General features: G+C 45.1%; 1 protein-coding gene across 2 annotated transcripts in view; it reads left to right on the forward strand.

Moving 5' to 3' along the window:
- PRDM16 (PR/SET domain 16) overlaps nt 1-20,109 on the forward strand; it is a 350,912-nt gene that overhangs the window by 301,777 nt on the left and 29,026 nt on the right. For both annotated transcript variants that reach the window (XM_076356413.1, XM_076356412.1), the window contains exons 5-8: nt 3,483-3,585; nt 10,817-11,015; nt 15,817-15,964; nt 16,484-16,637. In XM_076356413.1, coding sequence (XP_076212528.1) covers nt 3,483-3,585; nt 10,817-11,015; nt 15,817-15,964; nt 16,484-16,637 — 604 coding nt within the window. The remainder of the gene's footprint in view (nt 1-3,482; nt 3,586-10,816; nt 11,016-15,816; nt 15,965-16,483; nt 16,638-20,109) is intronic.

Consider the following 20,109-nt stretch of genomic DNA (forward strand, 5'->3'; position numbering starts at 1 on the left):
GGCGTGTATCTTGCTGTCCGTTTTGTACTGCCCAGGATTTTTCGGCTGAGGATCTCAGAGCACTGCACAGCGAGATTCTCGGATCCTTCCAGCTGCACAAGTTCACTTTTTCTGGTTGTGTATCGGCTAGATGGCACGCGGGACGAGGATGGATGTATCTTCAGTGGAAGAATTGGTTACAAATTGCTGGAAAATTGTTATGAAAATTATGCTGAGGATTCTGGCAAGTGCAAGGATGGGTTTCTGTGCAGTTCGGGACACCTTGTAAATCACAAGCAGTTAGATTTCATTTCTCTTCTTAAACGTTCAGTTCTGTGACCACGTCACTGCTGCCGGTTTGAAACTCTCAGTAAGAGATTTTCCCAGCCTTTTCTGTTGGGCAACATTAATCTGTTTGTAGACAAGATACTAACGTTTCAGTTAACTTGCAGGTGAAATTGCGGGGAGGTTTAGAGCACGCTTGGGAGAGGATAAACGGAGGCAACTGGAGAAATCAAACACATCGTGCTGATCTCCTTTTACCAAAAGGGTTTTTAAAGGCCGCCCTGCAATAAGTAGGGGCTGCGTTACCTTGTTCCTGTAATGGCGATTTTCCCTCCGTCTAGCCCTCTCCCCGCTGGCCCCGGGCATTGCCGTGAGGGCTGCTGCAGAAACACCCACAACCCCGGCCCGAACTTCCCCTTCCTTTGATCAGCGCAGCGGCCTCCCTGCCCCGCGCCCTGCGAGGGGGGCTCCGCGCCGCCGGGCCGGGAGGACGCGGCGGAGGAGCCGGGCGGCCCGCGGGGGACGGCTTCTGCCGCCGGCCCCGCCGCAGCGGCCCGCGGGACGGCGCCGGCCGCGCCCCGCAGGCGCTGCGCCTCGCCCGGAGCGAACAGGTCAGGCGTCCCCGTCCTTCCCCGGGCTGCCCCCCGCGCTCCGGCCCGCTCCGCGGCGGCCGGGGCTGCCCCGGGCGGCCCCGCGGGCGTGCGGCTGCCGCGGCCGGGCCGGGCCGGGCCGGGCCGGCGGGGACCCCGAGGGCGCTGCGGGCGCGGGGCCGTCGGCGGGCGGAGCCCGCCCCCTGCTGGGGCGGGCGGGGGCCGCGCCGCGCTGCGCTCCCGGAGCCGGGCCGGACCCCGCCGCGACGGCCCCGCTCCTGCTCCCGGCCCCGGCCCCGCCGCGACGGCCGCGGGAGCCCCGCCGCCTTCTCCGCGGCTGCCCGGGCCGCCTGCAAGTGGCGTCGCGCCGGCGGCTGCGGGAGCGCGCGCCGCGGGCGAGTGTCGCTCGGTCTTTACCGGGGAAAGGTGGGAGTCCCGGTGCGGGCGGCGGCCGGCGGGCGCTGCCGGGGCTGTCCGCCGTCGGAGAAGCGCTCGCCCTTCGCCGCCGGAGCGGGGCTCGGCGGGCGGGGGGCACCGGGCAGCGCTCGGCTCGGGGCGCCCTGCGCTGCGCCTGCCCGCCCCCGGGGAGAGCGCGGGAGAGGCGCCGGGAGCTCGTCGTGCCGGAGCGGTACCCTCCGCCGGGCAGTGCTACGGGGTAGACAGCACCGCTGTTCATAGGCACAGGGGTGCGTCTGCTTAAGCAATGTAGTATCTGGGGCAGTTTGCTGGCTTGTGGTAAAGGGTTAGTCTCGTGTCGGGCTGTAACGCGGGTTATTAATCTGTTGGGAGTTTCCTGAACTCAATCTGGAGGAAAAGTGCAGAGCAGTAACGGGATTCTGCCGTACCCGCCGAAGGGAGCGAGGCTGCTCTGGGGAGCAATGCCACATCGCCGTGCAAACCTTGGCAGCATCGGCTCTTGGGACGGAGCGGGCGAGTCAGGGAGGAGCCCGGGCACCTGCTGCTCCCGCCGGGGCTCGGAGGCACGCATCTTCCCAGGCCTCGCGCTTCCGCGCGAAGGAATGAAGGAGGCTCTGGGAGGAAAAACGCATCGTGGTGACGCTGTTAACGCAGCCCTCGCAGGCATTTAAGAGTTTTGTGTCTCTGTTCCCCATAAACGGTAGATTGGCAGAGACTGAGTGGCAGCTAATTTAGGGAATCATTCTGGGTAAATTGTAGTTGATATCCTGAAAAAGAATTTCATGCATTGCTATTAAAGGCAGTGCTAATAAAACTTTGTGGTTAATAACTATTATCTGTTAAATTCTCACGGTATTATTAGTAGAAGAGGGCAGGGTCCAGCATACTCTAAAAATTCGGAAAACATATGGAAGACACTGAGCCTCTTGGATTTCATGTAGTTCTGATCCTCTTTGTCAGTCACACAAACTCCCATCCCGCTGTTGATTTCCTTCTGCTGCTGTTTTCCGCTGTTTTCCTTGTGGAGGTTTTCATGAAATGCCCTCCCAGCTGAAGTTACGGAGCTCGCTCTCCACGCCCAGAACTGCCCCAGCCGCCGCGTTGCATAGTACCCATGGGCAGCACGCGAACATGAAGACAGATTTAGTTATCAGTCGTTACAGGGAACCAGCGAGCTCTCTGCCTGCTGATACGAATAAGCCACTACCAGCACACTCTGCCTCCCCGCGAACTCTGCCATTTTGTCAGAAGGAATGAGGCCATTGGGGTCCGCTCGCATGTAACCCAGTTGTCACTGGACGTACCGCCGTGGTTTCTGTTTGGTTTGGGGGTAGAACAGTAAAGATGAGCATGTGGTGTGTATGAAAACATACGCTAATACGTCGATGCCGTGCAACGTTACACTTTGTTGCACCTCGGATAAAGGGGATTTCTTTCTCGTCGTAATATTTTCTAAGAAATGCATCCTTGGAGTGGGAAAATTCATTCTGGTTTGGGAAACCTGTGTAAGGCCTAGGTATCCTTTAAACCATGTTTTACGCACTTTTAAATGGCAACGTGAACGGGGCACGCAGCTGGTATGTGGTCTCTGCCCTTGTCTGAAGCCTGTTTCTATTTCTGGGTTCGTTCTCCGGTGTAATGACAAAGGTACGGTAGGTGAACGGTACTGTATGCAGTACGTTTCAGAAGGTCCAGGTTCTGTGGTTAGACAGGAACCCTGAATGGGGATAAACTGCTCACCTGGAATGGTTCAGAGCTTGTCTTTAGGGGTCAGGCCCTCAGGCTCGAAGTGAGAGTAATCTACAAAATAATTCCATGAAGATATGCTAATTCAGATCTCTAATTATCAGGCCAATTTTGGCTTAGAGAAGCAGAGACTTAAATGCGTCAATTCTATCAGTTTAATCTTCCCTTTGCTGTAACAAATACACTAAGGTTATAGGAAGTAGGGAAAAGAATGGGAAGATTTTGTGTAATTTGAACGAGAGAGGCTGTTACCGTAAATACTACTTTATTGTCCAAGCTGCACGAAATGCTGACACACATAGAGTAAAATAAAGGCAGGAAAAAAGAGCTCTCAGTAGCAATTATCAGACAAATCAAGTGACAGCCTCCCCTATTAGCTGGAATAATTTGAGTTATTGGTTAAAATGTAAAATGCAAGTCTTTGCATATTTAACATGTCTCTCAATTTTTGTTTCTGATTCCCAGATCTATTATAAAGTTATTAAAGAAATTGAGCCAGGAGAAGAGCTCTTGGTGTATTTGAAGGAAGGTGGTTATTCACTTGGGAACATGGCGCCCAGCATGGAAGGTAAGGCCTCGTTTTGCTAGATAGGACCTTTTTGCACCTCTCACCAGCAAACTAGGAATGTTGAGAACCTCAGTTAGTGCTGAACGGGGACAAAAACCTGATCCAGTATCTGCCCCTTCTGTAACTGTTAATATTTTATGCTTATTTTCACTCTTTCTCTGGTGAGAGTAGCTGTCTTAGTCAATGATAGCAAGCAAATTTTTATTAACTTCAAGGCATGTAACAGGTTAATTTGCTTCTCTTTGAGGAATGTTGTGGTTTTGAATATGATTGGAGGTGCCTTTTTAATTCGCAGGGTCACCATGTTTCTTTGGGTGTAATAAAAATGGGCCAAACCATTCCGAGTCTTGCAAAACACTGGTCTTTAGAGCTTTAGATTACACGGAAAAGGAGGATCCAGGCAGAGGATGGAAGAGTCGTCACGAGAATTATTGTTGCTAGAATATAGATACCTCTGAAACCCCGAAATGATGTGGTGAAGGCCAAAAGCGTGATTATTTTTAAAAGAAAGGTCACATTTTTATTACTGCAATGTCGCCTGCCTTGCAGTGAGTTGGTATTGCAGGACAAGGTGCATAGCTCAAATAGGCTCCCAGAGGGAGAAGTTTCCCTAACTGTGTATCGCGTGTGGAGCAACCTGAAAGACTAAGCCTTATTCACTTCTTCGTATATTAGCATAACCATTTTCCCCTAAATATCCTGCTGTTAATTACCGAAGTTCAGTCATCACACAGACTGTCTAAAAGACCGTGATGCTTTACGGTTAAGTGAGTGTTTTCTAGTAAGCTAGGGCAAGGAGCAATGTGCTAAGATTTTTGGATTCTCTTCCTACACCAGAATGGTGCTGTGAAATTCAAAAGCCATGCAGAGAGGGATGGGAAAAGAGAAAGAAAAGAGAAGACTTTGAGTCCTTATTCCTTTTTCATGGTGCTCAAAGATGGCTATGAAGTACTTACCTTTTTAATAAGAAAAAGCATGGAGCCTTCTGCTTGTTATTCTGTTAGATTGTTGAAAGCTTTGGGTTCAATTTTAGTTTCACAAAGATCCAGAAACATTTCGTAGCGAAGAGGAAGAATGGCCAGAATTCCCACAGTAAGATTACACATCTGATTCAGGGGCTTGGGAAGGAAGCTCAGACTGAGCTGATGCACTGAAGAGGCTGTTGCAGGGCAGCTGGGAGGCGTCATTCCCCGGGGACAGGTTGCTGCTCACCTGCTCTTTGCGGGGTCCTTGCATGCTTCTCTGTAGTAGCTGTTGCTGGCTCTTGTCAGCGACAGGAGAGCAGGTTAGCAGGACACACGGCCTGAAATATTCTGGCAATCTGAGAGTGTCGCCAGGATTGTTTTTTTCTTTGTTAGAGTGGTGTTCTCAACGTTCATCTGAGACTCTGACTGATGTTTGGTATCCCACCCCTTTCACTGCAAGCGACAGAGCCTGTCGATACAAGCACTCTGTGCAGTGGAAGTGATCTCTCAGGAAAACTAGGAAAGATGTGCTACACCATTCCCAAAAACATTCTAAAAACAAGGCAACAGCACAGACGTATCTAGAGTAATCAAAAACTGTACAGAATCTTATTTTAAAATGGTTGTTTGCAAGTCCAAATCTTTTCCCGAGATGAGTGCAAAACCCTATCATCACAGAGCACTGCAGAAACCTGACCTCATCTGACGTACATTGTGATCCTGAAATGAAATGAAAATCAGCCTGGACTTGCAATGTTCTGCCCTATTTTATAGGGTTCTTAGTTTCCTCGACGTTTGGTGACAGTGAAAGTTAGAGAACAACATAAAAGGTACATGAATTTTCTCAAGTGAAGAGATTATTCGGGCATACTACTTACGTCTTTTTCTGTTCATTCGTTGGACGCAGAGCCTGTTGCAGGTTTTGCCTTATTATTTGATGACTAATTTCTGTAAATATGTTCTCACCTACGAGTCTTTTTTAAGCTGTTAGTTGGAAATGCTGTTCTACATAATTAATGGCTGAAATTTGAGTTGTCTCACCTGGACATGCTACAATACATTTATTTTCTTTTACCTGTGTATGAATATAATTTTCAGATTCAAATTTGCAGTGAAACTCTTTAAGAGTATACATACAATATTAGTTATTCAAACAATTAGTTTGAAATATTTCTGAAAAAATGGATGGTTTGAGGATTAGTGCTGCTGAAAGCTCTTCTGCTGGAGGTGCATGGGTGAAGTGAATGAACAGGCAGTGTGGTAGCTGCTGTCTCGCTGAGATGTCAGGTTTGGGATTATTTTTTCAGTGTTCTGCCCCCCAAAAGTTAATAATTTTATTGAGACCAACACACAGAGATGAATAATTTCTGTATTCACAGTGATGGAGTAACACATACCTTTTTTTTGATGTCAGGAAGAAATCAGAAAGAAAACTCACCACTGTTTTGCATTTCTGTTTCTAATAGGCTTTTATTTGAACAAGCGAAAAGTGCTCCTTGTTTTCCATCTCCGTCATTGTGCAACATTTATCTGTATCTTCCTGGTAACGTCTAGTGCTTTTGCCACATAATTGCTCTCAAATTATAATAGGCCAACATTAAATATTTGACTTCTTAATACTTTTTACTTTCAGTAATGCTATCTTCCTGCTGCCTCGCACCCCCATTTCGATTCTGAATTAACAAGAAAGAAAATGCAAAATTGTTCCACACAAAGATAATTATCATAAAAATCTTTTATCCAAACCCCAGCCAAACACAGCAGACCCCTTATCACTGCAGGAATTTTGAGTAGGGCACTTGAACTCCTTTGAGATTCAAGTCTGGTAGATTAGCATGTAGATGCCACATAATTGTGTTCCCCTTGGTTTCTCTGAAAGCTATTAGGCACTGATTTATTTTTCTGTTACATTCCTGCTTTGTCCTGAGTGTTACTGATGGAACTTAAGATAGACACATATAACCATAGATTTGACAAACAAGACATAGAGAACAGGCAGCAATTTTTTTGTAACTGGATTTTTCTTTTCTTTTTATCCCCTTCTCCCTGTAAGATACTGAAGTAGTAACCTCTTTTGAAGGGCAGTATTTTCATTTGTGGTGCTTAAAGAAAGAAGAAAGCTTTAATGAGACCTTGTTTTGAAGGGCAGTATTTTTATTTTTGGTGCTTAAAGAAGGAAAAAAAAACCCTGTAGTGAACCTGAAGTCTACAAACTGGTTGTCTGATACAAAGACACAAAATAGATACCAGGTCTTCTTAGTTCAGTCCTGAGCCTCCGTTGTTACTTAGGTTTCATTTTCGCAGGGTGATGGTCTGGCCCTTAGTCTACAGGTCAGTTCCTTTCCCTGCAGCGGTATTTATTGAGAAGTCTGATCTCTAATCTTCTGAAGTTCAGAAATGGGAATGCCGGAGGAATGGGTGTTGGATATTGGTGCGATATAATCAGCTACTCTACCAGCCAGTCAGTTCTCCCTCTGTTTAACCTGTCTGAGCATCAGAATAATATCTGCAACCAGTGGCAACATCTATAACGTGACTACAAGGTGTCTAATGGTATTTTTGTCAGTTTTCTAATTCTTCTTTTCAATAAAAATTTCTTTTTCCAAACCCAAATATTCTGAAGCACATACATTTCTTTTCTTATCATCCATCTTTTCTATCTATGAAAAAGCTGTTGTGTTTGGTGATAGAAGAGGAATGTTGTTGTTAATGAAGCATGAGCCTGTACAAAATAGACAGGGTTTTTTTCAATTTAGTGATGTGCAAGGGCTAGATCTGTAAAACCTGTGTAGCTCTGAAAGTATGCAAATGCAAAAGCAAAAAATGCACCTCTCAGCTGAGCTGTCTTGTTTCTTACATTTCTTAATAAAAGTCTGACGGGGCAGCTCCTCAGCTTGTGTAAACCTAACTACGGCAGCTTCTGCCGACTGAGGACCATGTTATATTGCGTGTGATTTGTGCGAGTTCTGCTGACAAAGGACAAGGAGAATTAGAAGCAAAATCTCTTCTCTAACAGTTATTACTGAGGCTATTAATGTATTTCATCTGTCTGTCTGTCTACCTACTCTGTAATCTCATAGAAAGGACAGAAATAATGTTATTCGTGTTGATAACAACAGGTAGTGCTCTGTCAGGTTGTATACTGTGGTATACAAGGGGGTGCTTGTGAATTGTCCATCTTTAGCCAGGTATATAATAAATGGTTCTCCATGGCTGGTTTTCCAAACTTGAAGTGGATTTCTGGTTCCCAGAGGGTAGTTTGGGTGAAATAAGATACAATTAATCATGTAAATCTCAAACTGAAGTAGGAAGAATTTAGTATGGATTTGCAGAAGGTATTCTGATGCATTTTCTCTGAAGTCAAAAAAAGAAAAAAAAAAATCTCTTTCCTCCATTCCAAGTTTTCAGGTCTGGGGAGCTGCCGGTTTGAGCTTGAGAGATGCTGGGAGTTTCATAGGAGCTTCTTAAAAGGTGAAGCTATCTGGGAGTTCCCAATCCGGAGGGCTTTCAGTCGCTTCTACAAAAAAGCCTTCTCGTGTTGAGCCATCGCTGTATTTACGAAAGAGCAAAGAGGGGAAACCTTTGATTTGCGGGGTGAATTCTGAGGTAGGCGAACACCTTGCCAGAGCAGTTCCATGCTATCTGGAGTTACTGAGGGATTTATCCTGTTACTCCACAGTTCAGTGGGCTGCATGAGTCAAATGAACTTCTATCCCACGCACGTCTCCAAGAGTCAAAACCAGAACAAAAGTAAGGTCATGTTTGTTAGTGCCAGTGACACTTTTGAGTAGAGCTTGACGTCTGAGACTATGAAAACTGAACGTTGTAGCAGATAAACACTTGTTTCAGTGTGCGTGAGAGCTAACGTGAATTCATGAATAATGAGGAGAGATGTCATGATGAGATTATTGCCTCGGCCCATGCAGTGCGTGCGTTCGGGACACTTGATGCTGTCAGCTTGTCTCTTCTCACCCGAGTTATGGATGTGTGGAGAGTGAAAAGGTGCAACGCACCTAATCATGGCCCTTGCCCCCCCTCACTTGCTGCTTTCACGCTAAGAATGTTTGTTTTCGGCCCGTAAACATGTGTAGATGAAACCTTAAATTTTGCTAGGTAACATTGTATGCTTCGTACTGTTGTTACAGGAAAATGCAATAACGAGACGTATCACGATACTACAATTCTTCCCCCCCCCCCCCCCCAAAAAAAAGATAGTTTGGATTATTTTATGGTAGGTTATACATGGTCTCTCGATACTGCTAGGTAGTTTTTTATATCCTGATTACCAGGTTTCCCTCCCTAGGGACATAAACCACATGAGATACATATTGGTACTATTCTACAAAATGCTGGTAAACAGAATTTCTCTAAGGAGTAGAGCAGGGCTTGATCCACTTCATTGTGAGGGTGCTGATAGCGATTTCAGAGTATATGGTCTGTCAAAACTAGTTGAAATGGGAAAGATACGGGTATTTTCTTCCCTTAGGTCTCCTTTTTTAGTCAAAATCCCCTTTCCCCCCAAAGGAAAGCGCTGACCCGCTGGATTTTATGTCTTTTCACACCCCTCTCTTCTGCAGTTCAGAAAATCCTATAGCATCTCTGTATTTTATTCATTCCTTGTGCAAACGGGGTATAGTACCACTAGACATGCTGCCTGGATAAATAGCAAGGCTTCGCTGATTGTGTCTCAGTGATATTTTCTTTTTTAGCTGTGCTTGACTTTTTCCAGTTTGTGGGCATGTTGACACTTTCCGTGTAGGTGTGGACCACTTTGGGTTTCATCTGCCTACATAGCTTGCAGAAGCAAGTCGCAGACTCCCCGGCGTGCAGGGGCAGGGGTCGAAAACCACAGCCTGAGTTTAAACAGGCTGTACTGAGAAAGGCGGAGAAAGGAGATTATTGCCCGAGCGCAAGCGGGGAAGCAAGGCGGTCTCTGGGTCTGACACTGCCTGTGTTTGTACTCGTGTCACACTTTTAACAAAATTAACCCTGATTTATATAAAACACAATTTCAGGCCTTAAAGCACAGCCTAAGTGGTTGTAATTGTGCAAAACTTTGGGCAGACAAGTACATGGGGTGCTTTAAACCAGGGGTTTGCTGAAAGGTTGCAGATTTTGAAAACATCTCCAGGCAGAGAAGTGGCCATGAAGATGCGAGTGCCATCTGCATCTTACCCCGTCATCCCCTTCCCCGCAGAGCAGCAGCGCTCGGGGATGGATCAGCTCCATTTGCTTTTGGCTGCATCTCTTAGCGTATTTTCACTCTTCCCTCTGAGCTAATGCATTTTACCACAAGCTTTCCTTTTGAAAGTAAAGTTATCAGAAAAAGAGAATAAAACTTAATACGAAACAGAGCCTCAGAGTCCAGAAGAAGAGGGTAGAGCAGGACAGGGAAGTGCTGCACCAGTGACTTAAGTCGTGACTGGAAAGCTGCTGTTTCAAGCTGGCTGCTGGGTGGAGAAACCCGGAGCTATCCCAACTCCCTCGCAGAGGTCGTTCTCCTGGAAAATTTACAGCTCTGAGCTGATTGTTTGGCTTGGCACTATGGTCAGGATGCTGCCTTGTAAACTTAATAATAGCTGCCCTCTTTTTAATTTGTTTGACCTTGACTACAATAATTTATGTGCATTAGATTTTTTTTTTTTTTTTTTTTTAAAACAAAACAGCACAACAACAGGGAAGTTGGCTCCCTTTTCTTTCTTCCATGGTACTCTGGTTTTGAACTCCTCGGGTTTGATGGCACACTGTGCCTCTGCAGTTGTGCAGGACGAGTTAAGAGGATAACATTAGACAGACATTTTCTTAGAAAGGAGCTTCTCCAGGTTTGTGCTGTGGCGATTTGCTTTTCCCAGTGTCTGTCTTACGAGTATGGTTTGTTCCTTTTTTCCCTGGCAGCCCCTTTTGAGGAAGAGCTCAAAAAACCTCATTGCAAACAAAATACTCCAGAATAGCCCCAGTATTTTTTGTATCTGCTAATTCTTTTAGGTCTCTACGTCTCAGCAGAGACCAGGACACAAAAAAACAAGATCTCTCCTGGTTGTGCGATTTATTTTTTTTTCTTAGTGCTTAAAGTGAAAGCAATCTGCTGGCACAGCCTACCTTGGTTTCTCTCTCCTGTCACTTGCAAATTTCCTCTTTGTTTGTTTGTTTGATAGATCCTCACAGAATATTACATTTTCTTTACAAGCCCAGTGTTGGGTAAAATAATTAGACTTGTTTGAAAGCTCTGATCCACAAGTCAAAATCATCTTCTCTGTCTGTTGTAGAGGAGCACACGTTTCGCTGCGAGGACTGTGATGAACTTTTTCAGTCAAAGCTCGACCTGCGGCGACACAAGAAGTACGCCTGCAATGCTGTCAGCTCCCTGTACGAGACCCTGAATGACGAGATCAAGCAAGAAGGTCTTGGAGATGGACAGGTCTATGAGTGCAAAGACTGCGAGAGGATGTTCCCCAATAAATACAGGTACCAGAAAATTGCCAGACTCTCCTCTGGCCTGCCCCTCTCCGCTACTCCTGCGCAGTCCAGTCTGATGGTGGGAAACGTGGGACCAGGGTGGGAGCTGGGCAGCTCAGGACAGCTACGGGAGTATGCCTTTCCTTTCTCCCTAGGGTTCAGGAAAGTCATTTTTAGGATCCTTCAATGTCATTAGCTATTGGACGGCATTTTATTGCACCTTGATTTCATAGCAAGCACCCACAGATTATTGGCAATATAAAGTTGAAATAGTTGTTTTCTGAATTCCCTGCGACTTGTTTCAGGGCAGTGACAGACAGGTTGATTGACCTGGTTAGTATCTTTGCAGCAGCTGCTCCCACGTGATCTGGTTCTGAGGGAAAACAGTGGTATTACGTTCTGCCAATATTTGCATGAAGACTTCTTTTATATGTAATTCTTGGTCATTAGAGATCAGTGGATATAAAGAGGCGTTGTTATACCAAGAACTCTAACATGCTCATGAGCTCCTATTTGATCTTGCAGAAGCAATTAAAAAAATTCTGTTCCAATCAAATTTTCGGTTTTAATTTTTTTTTTAAAGAAAACATTCATGAAACAATTTTTTGTTCACCAAGCATTTTTGTAATAGAAACATAAAAAGGGAAAAAAGAAGATAGAATATTCTCCATCTCATATTTTTATTTCCAATAATTATTCAATTATTATTATAAGGCAACTCTAAACAAGAATTAAAGTGTTTTTAAAAGGAAAAATTCTTTGTCCCAATAAGTTTGAACTGAAAATTTCCATCTTTCAAGCATAATGTGATAGTAATCAAGTGCAGCTTTAAAGCAGAGATCTTTGAGATTTCTGGTTCATTTGCAATGTGAGACTCAAATGGTTAAATATTAGGAGCCAGTTTTAAAAAGTTGAGGGGTTTTTTTAATCATTTTAGGACTGTGTTTGTTTGCAGCCTGAGCCTTTAACTCTCAGGCTGTATTTTCAAGGTTTTCTCCACAGCATAAGGACTAGAGTTTTATCAGTTTACCGGAGGCTGAAGTTCACACATACTCATTTCAGTTGACTTCTTAGATGAACACACACCACCCATAGCAAGGTTTGTTATAAAATTGTGAGAACTGGCAGTCCTCTCTCACGTACTATATAAGTAGAGCAAAAACACTGAGCTTAAAGCCAATATAAGGCCTGTTTCATTTCAGTTAAAAATTTAAAAAGATGATGTTCACCGGCATTAGTCGTTTTGAACTTAATTACATCGTTACTTTCAGATCTTTTATCTAGGTGAGTAAGTGCAGAAAAAAATGTATTTTAAAAAATGTAGAGAAAGGTGAAACGTAAAGAACATTCCGCTAGTTTATCTGTACTGAAGAGAGCTTGGCTCTTGGCTGTGTTGTGGGCGTTTTAGAAGTTGGTAATAGATACTGTCTGCCAGTGACATCTGTATAGTGGTTCTGTTAGCACAGTTTGATGTCTTTATTCCTCACCCTGTGTTTCTACATTGGCTACTTTTGATTAGATACTAGGAGGCTGCGATTCTCTTAATGTTTTTACCTGACAAGAAAAGCAGAACTTCCTTTAGATGTTTTAAATATTTATGATTTTTAGTAGAAATTCCAGTTCTTTTATCTCTCTAGCTGTGTTAGAAACTTTCTGCTCTTTAGCTTCCAGCGCTCTGTAGTTTTTATGTTAATTTAGGAAATACCCTTTTGAAATGTATATGTCGTCTTCCCTTGGTAACATCTGTGCATTTCCTGGCTCCCCTTGGGGGCCTGGAGTGGCACTGTGTCCATTTTGCAGGGGTTTAGGGAAGCAGAAAGATTTTAAGTCCCTTTTTCCCTTTAGTGATTACTTATCCCTGTGGGTAAGATGTTCAGAGTCGTCTGGTGAAGCTAATTCCAGGTATTCAAATGATGTGGCTGAGTTAAGGTCCCAGTTTCCCTTGATTTCTTGGGAGAAGTGGGTAAGACAGACCTTGACTCAGTCTAAGACTTGACTCACCTTGGGGCACATCTCCATTGTGAGCGTTGCTGGCAGTGGAGCAGAGGGCTCCCAGCGCAAGCACTGCTTTTAAGTGTGGGCAGGTAAAAGGGACGAACAAATGGCTTGTTCAAAGTCAGACCAAAAACCTTTGGAAGGGCCAAGGACAGAACACCAATTTTACAAGCCCTGTCCCGATTTATTTTCAGGACCTTCTGTTTTCATTCTTCAAAATCGTCATTCCTAACCGTTACTTTACAGACCTTGTAATTAAGAAGGAAACCTGGCAGAACATTTACCCGTCATCAGTGTGCTCAGCGCAAATATCTTGAGCTTGAGGCAAAAGTCCATGTGTGTGCTAGCAGGGATTTCCAATTTTTGAGCACCCCTAGGTGACGGAGAGGCCTTTTCGAGTTACTTCCAACTGAACTCAGATGGAGATACTCCGAGTCACTAGCCACAGACCTATTCGCTTGGGAAATGCTTGGAGTTGTGATAGGGGCTCCTGGGCTCAGTGGCTGCATTGTCTTTTAGAGCATTGATTCCAAGTATTTGGGTTGGGGATTTTTTAAGCAAATAATACCAAGTCATTTTTTCAACAGGGGAAAGATAGAGTCGGCAACATCACCATTCAGTGTACTACACACTGATGGATTTAGTGGAGCTGGGAGAGAATGTCCACATCTATCCCTCCTCCATCAATCTGCTGCATCTTATGCACTGAGAAAGCCACTAAAACACAGAATATATCCAGTCAGCATACCTAGATGGTCTTACAATTTTTCAGAAGTTAATACAGATCAAATCAAGAGTGCCACTGGGGAACGGAAATTGAGCATTTAGCAGCTGACTAAATAAACAAATGTTTTGCTAATCCCAGTAGGTACTTGCCTCTAAACAGCGTATTAGTTTGTCCATATTTGTGCTAAATAAACTCATAAATCACAGTTAACAGGAGCGTATTTTTGTATATGTATATGAAAGGTATATATTTCTTTGTATGTGTAAAAAATTTTGTAGTGTTAAGAACAGCATTTCTTTAGCAAAATGAATATTGCTTCTTTAAAATTACTGGATTGGCAGTTTATAGGGGCATGTTCATGAATATTAACTATCTGACTTGAAGGAAGAGGAGGTTCTTCAAGGGAGTAGCAGGCTGGTGGCTGCTTAGCTTCATATGTGAGTTGCAGTCCCACCAAGCCCACTTGTGATGAAGCCACCTTCTACAGGGTTGCCCTTGTTCCTGTGCCAGCAAATGCCCTCAGGGCACAAAGATTTCAATGCAGGTCAATTGTCAGTGCAATTAGCCTTTACACTGGGAATTTCAAAGGACCCCGGTGTCAGGTCCCTTCTGCTCCACCCTGGTGCAGGCAGGTGCCTGCTGGTGCCAGGGTGCCTGTCCGTGTACAGTCCCACTGGGGATGCAGGTCCCTATGGGCATCTGAAGAGAATGAGAGCGGTATAGTCCTGAGGACGTGTCAAGGCTGAGTCGATTCCTAGGTTTCTAAAGCCCTCAGGCTCCATGGAAATGCCCAGGAGTTATCTGCTGCGAAGTCCTCCTGTAGCATTTAATGAAGACTGGCAGGATTTTCTAGTAGTGTTTAATGTTCCTATATAAAATATAGCCGTGCTTTAAAGTTCCATAGGAATGGTTTAATATCGATCTGTAGGGGATTTCAGGCAGTAGCAGATTTCACACAAGCTTGTCCTTCATCAGAATTCACAGTGAGGAGGAGTATTTGTAACTCCTGTTAAACTGTGCTGAAGGCAGCAAAGGACGCAAATTGTCTTCCTTCGTTTCTGAGGACTGGCCTGAGGTGCAGGATTTCCAGCCCACTTATTACGTTTTACAGCGCCCAGTCGTCAACAGAATGGTTTCCCAGGCTCTGTACCTGCCCCACTGCCACCGACAGTGCCTTCCCTTGACTGTCACACCTGGTTTGGTGGCCCAGCAGAGCGCTGCATGCTGATGCACAGAGACAGCGCTTTGGCATAGGGGAAACCGAGCACCCTGTGCATTTCTCTGGAAAGCCATCCCTGCCGTGGCCCTGTTCCAGCAGCCACTTTGGTTTGCCATCATCCTCCTGGTTTGGGAGAAGCTGCCAGTTGGCAGAAGTTGAAATTGCCGAGTTAAGTAATAAAAGATGTCTGACTTTTAGAAGTGAAATGTGTTTGCACCTTATCATGTTTCTTTCCAATGTTAAGTTGCTGTGTTCTGGGAAGCTGTGGGCTTTGTGCCCATGAAAACGGCAACGTGATAGTCTCAGCAGCAACAGCTAATATCTTGTCTTTCCCTGTGGGGATGCCATAGAAGTCTTGGTCACAAAGTGCTCATTTTTCCCTTCAGGAACCTGCGGGGTCAGGTCTGGTTTTACCTTCCTTTTCCTCCTTGTAAATGGACTCAGGTATTTAATAATAAATATCATAAAATGCAGCGACATTTTGAGGCAGAATAGGGCAGCTTCCATCTGTGAAATAAATGCCAAAAAAAGAAATGGTGTTTGCGTGTCGCTGCACCCCTCATGGTCGATGTGCTGGTCACCTCCCCTTCCCCCTGCAAAAAGGCTTTTGCAGTTGCACTCTGCAGCAGCAGTGAGTCCTGGAAACCCCCCGGACCCCACAGGCTCACGGCCTGTTTCTCTATTGCCATCTCTAATCACCTCTCTTGGTCTCAAACCTCCCTGATACGGGGCAGGAGTTCTGTAACAGTATATGCCTTGACAGTAAGTGCCTGCTTCAGGTGGGCGCTCGGAGTTGGGCTCCGTTCGCCGCCGGCCCGGGCTGTGGGCCGCCGCCTGCCATGCGAGGTCAGCCAGTCTCTCTTTCCCAGCCTGGAGCAGCACATGGTAATCCACACCGAGGAGAGGGAGTACAAGTGCGACCAGTGTCCCAAGGCTTTCAACTGGAAATCCAACCTGATTCGTCACCAAATGTCTCACGACAGTGGGAAACGGTTTGAATGTGAAAACTGTGTTAAGGTACGGTGCGGGACATGGTAACCATAGGCAGCTTTGCCTGGGAGAGGGTGCTGGGTTTTGGGGGAAGGGGTGACCCATGCCGGCGTGGTTCGGTGGCCCGGCCGTGGTGTGGAGCGTGGTAACACAAGGGGAGTGGTGTGCTCAGCTGGCCCCGGCACGTCAGCTTGGATGTGGATGTGGAGCTCAGCCTTGCCCCGAGCAACTCGCCTTTGGCCTTCTCCCAGGTATTGGAGAGTCTGCCGGGGTGGCAGGTGAGCATTGTGCAGGGCAGATGTAGGTAAGCAAACGGCTGTTAAACCGTGAGCACCGCACACTTCGGAGAGCGTGCCGGCAGCCTGGGCAGGACACGGCTCAGCCCTGCTCGCTTCATCATCTGTTTGCAGCAGGAGGTGAATATCCTGCACTCCTAATGCCAGGAGCGGTGGTGACAAAAAGCGGAAAAAATAGTCAAGCTTTTGACGTATATGCTCTTCTCCCTACTGCTTCGTTTCCCCTCCCTCAAGGCGTTTTCTCTTTCAGGTGTTTACCGACCCCAGCAACCTCCAGCGGCACATCCGTTCCCAGCACGTTGGCGCGCGGGCCCATGCCTGCCCGGACTGCGGCAAAACCTTTGCCACCTCGTCTGGTCTCAAACAACACAAGCACATTCACAGTACTGTCAAACCTTTCATATGTAAGTTGTCACGGCCATCACAGAGCTCTGGCTTTTGCTATAATTGCACGTATCCTGCGGGGGCCCCCCAGTACTAGCTGTCCCTCTGTGAGCAGCCGCTGTAATTTTATAGGTCAGAGCACAAGATGAAATTCCGCAGCGATTTTTTTTTTTTTTTTTTTTTTTTAATGCTCCCTGTTTTTTCAGTAAACATTCATGGCAGTTTTTGACTTTCTTGACAAGTTAAAAGCTGAGCCTCTCAGCAGTCCTAGCGATGCCATTTTCTCATATCTTTTCTTTCTCTCTTCTTTTTTTCCGTAATAATTTTTGAATGTTCATGTTGGTGACATAAATAAATAGCTGACACGGCCTGATCGAAATGTTTTCAGGGGTGCCTCAAATCCCGTAGCCATTGTAAAGAATTTGGAATAGTCACAGAGACAAGAAGAAGGTGTTTTTTAAAAAGAGTTTTTTCCTTCTTTATTTACTGCATGTTTCATTTAGATAATGCTTGGTAGCCAAATAAATAGCAGATTAACTGTGTCCTTAGTGCTCTCTTTAGTGGAATATTTCCAAAAGGGCATTTTCTCTCGAGAGCCATTCATCTGATCTCTTGTCATTCTCAGGGTTGTATATTTTTTTAATTGACACAAGCACCTATTGGATTTTGATAACTCTGCAGAAAAGTGGATTGTGTCACAACAAAGGTATAGAAACTTTAGGGACTACTTCCTGACACTCTTCAGAAAGCGTAGTTCAAGCACAGAACGGGATCTGTGTTTGATTCCAGGCTTTGATCTTACGATAGGGAAGCCACTGAACCCACTTCTGCCTTTTTTTCCCTATTGGTATAATGGGAACAGTATGCAAGAGTATCCTGGGAGACTCGTTTCATTAATGTGTTCTGAGATAATCAGATGGGTGTCAGTGGAGGAAGAAAAAATGCTCTTATTGCTCATTTTGATGCAATCTTTCATTTGATGACGGGCACATGAAAGAGATAATTTGAATCTCATAGTATTGCTGCAGTGAGATGAATGATTTCTTCTCATAATCTCCTCACTCTCACCTCATAAGAATTAGGGAGTTGTCAGTCTAAATCAGTGTGTAAAACAACTTGAGACTGATTCTGCCTAGTTCAGATGTGCCACAAGCATGAATATGGAATCCATTAGCAACTTTAGGGAGCCATGAGGCAGGATTCGCTGGAAAGTTTTTCTTTCCTGTTCAGTGGAAGAAAGGGGAGGCGGGTGTGGGTGTGGGGTGTTTGTTTGTTTTTTACGATACTATACCTGGCGTTAAAAAAAACCCGCAAAACCATAACTGTGTAACTGCAGAACACAGAACAGCAAGAGAGGGCATTACACGCAGAGTTACTAAAGCATTGTATAACTGGAGACTTAAATAAAAAATTTCCAGTTTTCCTTATTTTAGAATAATGATGTGAGCTCTCATACCTATAGCACTTTTCTTTAGGGAATTTTGTGCAGCATCATATATATGTAGCGACTCTCCCTGGGGTGGAAAATGGAAAAAAGGAACCCGATTCCCTTGGAAGACTTTGCTCTTGTTATCCTTAGTCTTACAGAGTTTTGCCGTATGAGAACGATATAACTTCTTCTTTGTCATATTGTGAATGCATGCAATAAAAATAACACAAACACCACAAACACAGTGTTGAGGCAGTGAAAGCTGACAGCGAGTGCACTCGGTTGTGATACAATCTGCTTAAGCAGATTAGCCATTTATTATAAACTTGTGTGTATCTTCTAAACCACAATGTAGCATCCCTTGGCACATGGCAAGGGAGATGGTTAAAATTAGAAAGGGGTAATTTTGTTCTGTAAAGAAAAATAGACAAACATCTTTTAAAGAAATCCACCCAAATGTGACATTTCTTTGGATATTATTAGTAATTTGAGAGGGAGCTTACTCATGGTATCCTTACATGTGGAGGTATTTGCACCTGCCTGTTCATTTGGACACACGCAGTCACTCCCACAACCCTAAAGATGCTGGCTTTGCATAGACAAGCAGGACAAGAAAAATACTCACCCATTCTAGAACCAAGGGTCAAGCAGTTAAAGTAGCATCAAAACCCGAGATGTGCAGCAGTGAACAGGCTGTCCTGACTAGCTGGTGGGGGGGCGGCACTTCGCATCCCTCGGAGGCTGTCTAGTGGCAAGTGCGTCTCTTGCGATAGCAAAGCACAGGAACAGCCCGGAGAGACTGAACTAGTCTGTGAGACTTGTGTGTTACGCGGATGCTGACACATTCCTCTGCTTAAATTTCTGTAGAAACAGAGATTGTTGTGTCTAATCGACTATTAGCTTTAATGGAAAATAAATTGCATAGTGTTTCCTTTAAGAACTCTGTTTAGATATTTTTTAAGAAAACATTTTAAAACTAAGTAAAAAAGCTAAATAAACCCTTTCTTTGAAAGTCTAAGGTAGCTAAAATAATACATGCAACAGCCATAAAACTATATGTGTACAATAATAGTAGTTCAGAAGAACTGACACAAGTTTTTAAGGTGTGATTGCCAAAAACTAGGGATGGCTTTAGCATACTCATTTGAAAAAGCTGTTACTCCGACACTGAAACTCTTCTGATGACTTTCTAGTTCTCCTTCTGTTTGTGCTTCCTTTGCAGCTCCTTGCTGTATCTGGGTCCAAAGCAGAAAGGCTGAAATGCTCTGAGGAAAGATGGTTCATATTAAATTTCTAGTGCAATCAGAAACCAGACACAGCAGACCCTTCAGTGACAATCCACTGAATTTTGGGACGCTCATTTGAACTGAAATGTTAAATTTTAATAATCTTTGCTTTGAATTTCAATAGAAAGGGCTTCCCCTTATATTTTCAGAGCTGCCGGTGAAATATTCCCCTGCCGGTCATTTGATATTCAAGCACTGATGTAAATCCTAAAGATTTAGAAAAAAATATAGGGAAAGTCACGCTTGCATGTACCTGTCAGTAAAAGTTGGGAGGGAGGAAGGAAGGAAGGACCTCTTCGTCACTGAGTTGGAGGACGGGGTGTCAGAAGAAGGAGGGCTAAGGAGAATCTCCATCCTTTATTGGATGCAGGGGGGAAGCATAGTGACAAAGGATGAGGAAAAGGCTGAGGTACTTAATGCCTTCTTTGCCTCAGTCTTTAATAGTAAGACCCATTGTTCTCCGGGTACCCAGCCCCCTGAGCTGGAAGACAGGGACGGGGAGCAGAATGAAGCCCCCATAATCCAGGGGGAAATGGTTAGTGACCTGCTACACCACTTAGACACACACAGGTCTATGGGGCCGGATGGGATCCACCCAAGGGTACTGAGGGAGCTGGCGGAAGTGCTCATCAAGCCACTTTCCATCATTTATCAGCAGTCCTGGCTGACCAGGGAGGTCCCAGTTGACTGGAGGTTAGCAAATGTGATGCCCATCTACAAGAAGGGCCAGAGGGAGGACCTGGGGAACTACAGGCCTGTCAGCCTGACCTCGCTGCC

Source organism: Aptenodytes patagonicus, chromosome 19 (assembly GCF_965638725.1).
Source record: "Aptenodytes patagonicus chromosome 19, bAptPat1.pri.cur, whole genome shotgun sequence".
Classification (NCBI taxonomy): Eukaryota; Metazoa; Chordata; class Aves; order Sphenisciformes; family Spheniscidae; genus Aptenodytes; species Aptenodytes patagonicus.